The sequence below is a fragment of the Mytilus californianus genome, unplaced genomic scaffold (genome assembly GCF_021869535.1).
Source record: "Mytilus californianus isolate M0D057914Y unplaced genomic scaffold, xbMytCali1.0.p SCAF_5, whole genome shotgun sequence".
Classification (NCBI taxonomy): Eukaryota; Metazoa; Mollusca; class Bivalvia; order Mytilida; family Mytilidae; genus Mytilus; species Mytilus californianus.
In genome coordinates, this window is record NW_026262701.1 from 33,686,609 (window position 1) to 33,692,997 (window position 6,389).

Below are 6,389 nucleotides of genomic sequence, written 5' to 3' on the forward strand. Positions count from 1 at the left end.
TTATATTGTTCAATTTGTACATGGGTATACAATTAAAGTAACAGTTCAAATTTAAAGTTATTTAATTTTATCATATCTAGTTGCGCAATCATGTTAGTCCTCTTGTCAGAAAAAAAAACAATTAAATATCTGGCAATAATAAAAAGACTTTTTTTTATATCAAAAAGGAAAAGAAAGTTGTTATATCAATTAAAATTCAATTAAAAACTACTCTGTTATCATGTTTATAAAATTAAGTATTTCTCATTAAAAAGATATTTAAATTTAACAGTTTTATTTAACACAGTTAAGCATGGACATAATATAATTATATTAGTGTAATAGTCCCAGAGTTGAGCAATTTTAATCTATAAATTGAAACAATGCATATACATGGAAATATATACATTAATCAAGTAGATCTAACCAAAAGTATGTAAATGCTTGTGGAATGCGTAATTTTTCCTTTTGGGATCAATTTTCTTCTGTCAGCTGCACCATTCATGCATCCGTAGTCATTATCACAAGAATCCGGATTTCGGTCATAGCGGGTCCGTTTCCGATGAAATACCGACTCCGATCTATAGTTGAAGAATAATTTGCCCAAAAATTTAAATGGCGGACAAAGAAAATTTACGAAAAATAAACAATGTTTGACAGGCTATTTGGAAGGGAATATGACGTTTTTAATGCAATATAAGGATAACCTATTAACTTCAGGCAAATTTCATCACGTTCTAATGAAGTTACAAGCTTATTTTGCCAAAAGTTAGAATGATTTGATGTACGCTCTCAGTAACAAGTACCAGAAGTGATAAAAAATCGTCTTAATGAAAATAACATGCAACCAACTTTAAAATCAATGCTTTAACCTCTTTTCTAAAGAAAATAAATCGTTTATGTCTTAGAATTTCTTTACTTTCAAATGAAAAATTGCTGTTTCTTCGACTTGGTAAATGTTGAATATTGCTGATGACGAAAGCGACGGAAAGCGAGTATCGTGAACAACAGGGCGACTAGATTTCTTTTTTGACGGGCGGGCAAAGCGACTAACGGGAAAGCAACTTTGTCGCCCTAGTCGCCTGCTAGCCCTGTTTCTATGTTATGTTTTGTAGACTGTTGTTAAGTCTTTTTTGTTGTTTTTTGTTGTGGAAATGTAGATTGTCTAGATTTTCGACTTTGAATATCCTTTTTATGACTTTCAAATTCTTCTGAAATCTGCAAACTGACCAATAACCAATGAGTGACATCTAACATTTAAAGAAAAATAATGCCAAAAATAAAGCTAAGCACAACCGCTTTTCATTTTTTTTTTAAATTCAAAATGTGTTGGGAAAAATGCTGGGATTGTCGGATATGTTAGTTGAAGAAAAGGAATTTGTATTGCATATCTAACAGATTTATTTGATGTGCAATAAAAATCACAAAATATTCTGTACCAAAAACATTACAGATGCATCCAACCACAAAGTATTTTCCCAGATTTGCCAAGATTGGTGGTAAGTTTGAGATTACTTTTTCTTTAGTGCTCATTTAAATTAATTAGCGTGTGAATATTTTTAAATTTACCTCTGTTTTCGACTTCTATTCTGCTTTGCAGGTTCATCCATTGGATTTCTAAAGATGTCCAAAAATATAGGTTCAAATTTCTTAAAAATGACAGTTGAAACTGCAAAATTTCTCTCCAATCTGTCTATCTTATCTCTGAACTCTTTCCTTAAATTTGCCATATCCGACCATTTTTTCATTTTATTAAAAAACTGTATCAGACTGAAAATAAAATTAAAGGTTAAAATAATTTATTACAAAATAATGTATAATTGAAATACTTAACCTTTTTCTCTCTGAATTCTTAAATCCAAATGTTTTTTTATGGGTTATCACTGCTAACACTGAAAAAGACTCCTTAACATGTTCATTTTATACAAATGTCTTCAATTATCTAAATTATCAAATCTATGTTTCCTTTTTCAAAATATTAACCTCAATTTTCTGATTCTCATCAAAATCATATTTTATCAGTGACAATTTTCTTGTTACAATGCTTTTTTCAAAACTATAAAATCATTAAAAAATTCGTAAGGGTTCCGCGGAACCCAGTGTCTCGCCTACTTTTTGCTGTTAATCACAGGCTCAGCAAAAATGAGGAAAACAATTAATAAAAATATTCCTCTCTATACTATCTTTTGATTGTAAGTAGCTTCTGTCCAAGTTTGGTAAAAATCCAGGATAGTTTATGAATCTAATAAATGTTTTAAAAACTTAAACTGCAGACTGTATGTAATGTTAACTGGAAGAAAAACTAAGTCCATTTATAAGTAAAATACGGAAAAAATGGAACAAAATTTCCTTCTAGATACTAGTTTTTAATCATAAACAAGCTTCTGTCTAAGTTTGGTACAAATCCAGGATAGTTTAAGAAAGTTGTTCAAATTTTAAAAACTTTAACCACAGAGTGAATGTAATGTTAACTGGCAGAAAAACTAAGTCCATTTATAAGTAAAATACGGAAAAAATGGATTTTTTTTTTTACAAAATTTACTTCTGGATACTAGCTTTTAATCATAAACAAGCTTCTGTCCAAGTTTGGTACAAATCCAGGATAGTTTAAGATAGTTGTTAAAATTTTAAAATCTTTAACCACAGAGTGAATGTAATGTTAACTGGCAGAAAAACTAAGTCCATTTATAAGTAAAATACGGAAAAAATGGAATTTTTTTTTACAAAATTTACTTCTGGATACTATCTTATGATCATAAACAAGCTTCTTTCCAAGTTTGGTAGAAATCCAGGATAGTTTAAGAAAGTTATTAAAATTTCAAAAACTTTAACCACAGAGTGAATGTAATGTTTCCTGGCAGAAAAACTAAGTCCATTTATAAGTAAAATACGGAAAAAATAGAATTTTTTTTTTACAAAATTTACTTTTAAATATTATCTTATGATCATAAACAAGCTTCTGTCCAAGTTTGGTAGAAATCCAGGATAGTTTAAGAAAGTTATTAAAATTTCAAAAACTTTAACCACAGAGTGAATATTTGTGGACGCCGCAGACGACGACGACGCCGACGGAATGTAGGATCGCTATGTCTCGCTTTTTCGACAAAAGTCGAAGGCCTCGACAAAAAAATTAATGCGGAAGTTGTGTTTGTCTTTAACTAATATTGAAAAACTGTGGTTAAATCACAAATTTGTTCAATGTGGATGTGCCGTTTCTGGTATTCATAGATATTACATATGAATATTACTCTTAAAGTTAAACAGTGCTATATAATAATAAAATACTATGTAATTTATTCAACAGTTAATTATTTGAAGGATTTTGAACTTATAAGAACACCTAATCCTAAACAAGAGTGCACACGCTGAAAGGTCTCGCCTGCTCTACTGACCATTATTTTTATGTTGAAAATCTCAAAGATAAAGGTTTTACTACAAGTATCACATTATACCTGCCAGACAGACAAGTACACCTAATATGGTCAGAGGACACAGTAATTGTCCTTAGATTTTCGTTGTCCACTAATATAGTCCCTCGTGTGGACAGTGTATTACTTGCAATTTTTTTTCATACACTTTCCAAATTTATTTCTTTATATTTTATGCATGAAATATTAAGTAAGGGGATGAAATTAAATGTTAACAAAATTTGGGTGCTGAATCTTTTTGTTATGTAGTGATTTGGTCTAGTATGTCTGAAGCTGTCAAACTGAATTTTAGACCCCCTTAACATAGAATTGTCAATATTTTGAGTTAGAGCTGGTAGACTTTTCTATAATTTTGATATTATTTGTCCTAATAGTAGTACACTACTGAAAAAATCTTTTTGAGATAGAGCAGGTGCAATTTTTTTAATTTGACTTTATTGTCTAAAAGAAATGCACTACGAAATAATTGTGTTCTCGGGCCATATAGTTGACAACTGCTTATAGTATTTAAATAAAAGAACAGAGTTCGAATGTCCGGGGTCCCCAGCTTTGCACATATTTTATCTGTCCCTTAGTGTCTTGAAGACTTTAGAGCAATTTCTGATATATTTTATATTTCCAAGGGGCATAACTCATTAAAAATATTTGATTGGGAATTATTTTTGACATTGTCTGTGACATTGCTGATATTAACCTTGGATATGTATTGATAAAAATCTGGCAAAAAATGTACATGGGAGAGCGCTAACAATGCAGTAGTAGGCGAGACAAAAATGACTGGTTATGTTCATACTTTATAAATTGTTAGACAAGACTTAATTTTGATCTCTTAAATGCTAAGAATAAATTAATTGATTCAAGAATTTGAAAGTAAATAAGGATACCTTTTACTTTGTAAAGAAAAAACATGGCTGTGAATTATACACAACTTTCTATTGTAAACTATGGTACTTTTGCTAAATTTGTATTTTCCACCAACTTCTTCATGCGGTATCAATTGATTTGCAAAGTTTAATCTTGTAATTCAAAAGCAGACACATTATTTGTTTTTACTTCTTGTAATAAGAAAGCTGAACATATAACACTTTACCAATAAATTTGCAAATCTTGCTTCATTAAAAAAAATGCAATTAGCCTTTTTGTAAAAGGAAACAATGATCATAATGGTCCAAAAAACTATATGTTATGTTAGGTCTTTCAATCTCTTTAAAATTGACAAGCTTAAATATCAAGCATAAAAAACAAAACCTTCAAAACTTTGTATGCAAGACAAGTTCAATAAAGGAAAAAAGCTTTCATTGAAAAATTCTTAATCCTGTCACATCTAATGACAAAAATCATTGGTTAATAATTCATTACAATAAATAACAACCTGAATTTTGAGGAACGTAATAGCCTTGTAAGAGACACACAATTTCCTTCCACGGTTCCTCTTCCCACTGTGGGAATCACACTCCTCCTACATGCCTCATATAGTGCACAAACCAACCAATGTAATTGATTTCCCTGTAATAAAGAAGGACATATATATATATATAGCTGAAGGTTGAACTTTAAAAACATTAACAAGCTTATTTTAAGGTGCTAGTTCACAAAGCAAGTCCACAGAAAGACATGTCACCTTACCCGGACACATTGGTCCAACTCTGAGACAACCAGTCTTTGCTCTTACTCCTAAATGCCGTGTGTTTAGCATCGAAATAGCAAATACCAATTATAAAGTCTTTGGTTTGACCTGGACGGAGTTCGAACCCACATCCTCCCACACTCGAGGTTAACACACTACCACTACACCACAGAGGCAGTATAATGAATCTTACCTATAAAAACAAGTTAACTTTAATGAGTTATTCTGATATGCGTGTTGTGAAAATCCATGGATGGTACCCGCGAGATACGAACCCACAATCTCAGGATATACAGGCAGCGCTCTAACCAATTGAGCCAAAGAAGATCTTCCTTAACTCAACCAGTTAAACTACCTTTATACCTCCAGGTCTACAACATGCACAATGCTCAACTTCATTACTAAAGTGAAAAACATTGACACCAGATGATCAACATGCACATATGACCATGGTAATTTCTGAGCTTATGCACATTGTTAGATGGTATATATCAAAGCATGTAATAAATTAAGCTTCAGATGGAGCATCACATACCCCTTTAAGTTCTAAGTCTTGTCTTATATGATAGTGTAACGGGAGAGCATGATTGATAATAAAAAAAGATGTGGTATTTTTACCTTCCAAATTTTGTATTAGGGTTTTAGCAGGGATTTGAACGCAGGACCCTATCACAGAAAGCCTGCTATTTACAAACTGAGCTACGGGAGTACTCCACTACCATATGTAATGGAGGGGGTTATAGATTTACTAGGTAAGGGAAGCACAGCTACAATTAGAACTGTAAAATTCTCTGTATTCACTTTACATTGTGTGAATACTCGGTTTATTTAGTTTCCTGAACCCTTTATTGGAAATATTCTATGATTTGTGGTGTAAATGAGACTATGTAGTCTAAGGGTGTATAAATATTATGTCTAAACTTGCGCTTAGAAAACATGCCTCTAAGGAATAATTTTCTAATATTTTTTGGTAGTTTTCTAATGCTTCGTCCCTTGCTTTCTTGTCCATGTTAAGATCGAGGCATAGTTCTTCAAACTGGCTCTCTACGGCATCATCGCCGTCCTCTGAAAGACCCATTTTTGGGCAAAAAAATTTACAACTCTTCCGGTCGTAGTAAATTTCATCAACAATGGCCGTCAATTTCAATCTAGGTCAAACACACGCTTATGGCGGGAAAAGGGACATGGTCAGGGGTTAAAAATCGGTCCCAACAACATTACACTAAAAATAGTTTGCAATAAGAGACATTAGTTTATTTTCAATTTAGCTTTTTCTCTTTACATTACTCTAAAAATATATTAAGAACGTAATTTAGTGCAATAATTTCAACAAAAATAAATCAAAATTGATTTCT

At 31.5% G+C, this 6,389-nt stretch overlaps 1 protein-coding gene across 2 annotated transcripts in view; it reads right to left on the bottom strand.

Moving 5' to 3' along the window:
* Positions 1 to 6,172, bottom strand: part of LOC127700956 (retinoblastoma-like protein 1) — a 79,424-nt gene extending 73,252 nt beyond the window's left edge. For both annotated transcript variants that reach the window (XM_052204705.1, XM_052204704.1), the window contains exons 1-3: positions 5,975 to 6,172; positions 4,780 to 4,913; positions 1,549 to 1,749 (exon numbers count right to left, since the gene is read on the bottom strand). In XM_052204705.1, the coding sequence (XP_052060665.1) occupies positions 1,549 to 1,749; positions 4,780 to 4,913; positions 5,975 to 6,112 (473 nt within the window). In that variant the 5' untranslated portion in view covers positions 6,113 to 6,172. The remainder of the gene's footprint in view (positions 1 to 1,548; positions 1,750 to 4,779; positions 4,914 to 5,974) is intronic.
* Positions 6,173 to 6,389: the final 217 nt, after the last annotated feature.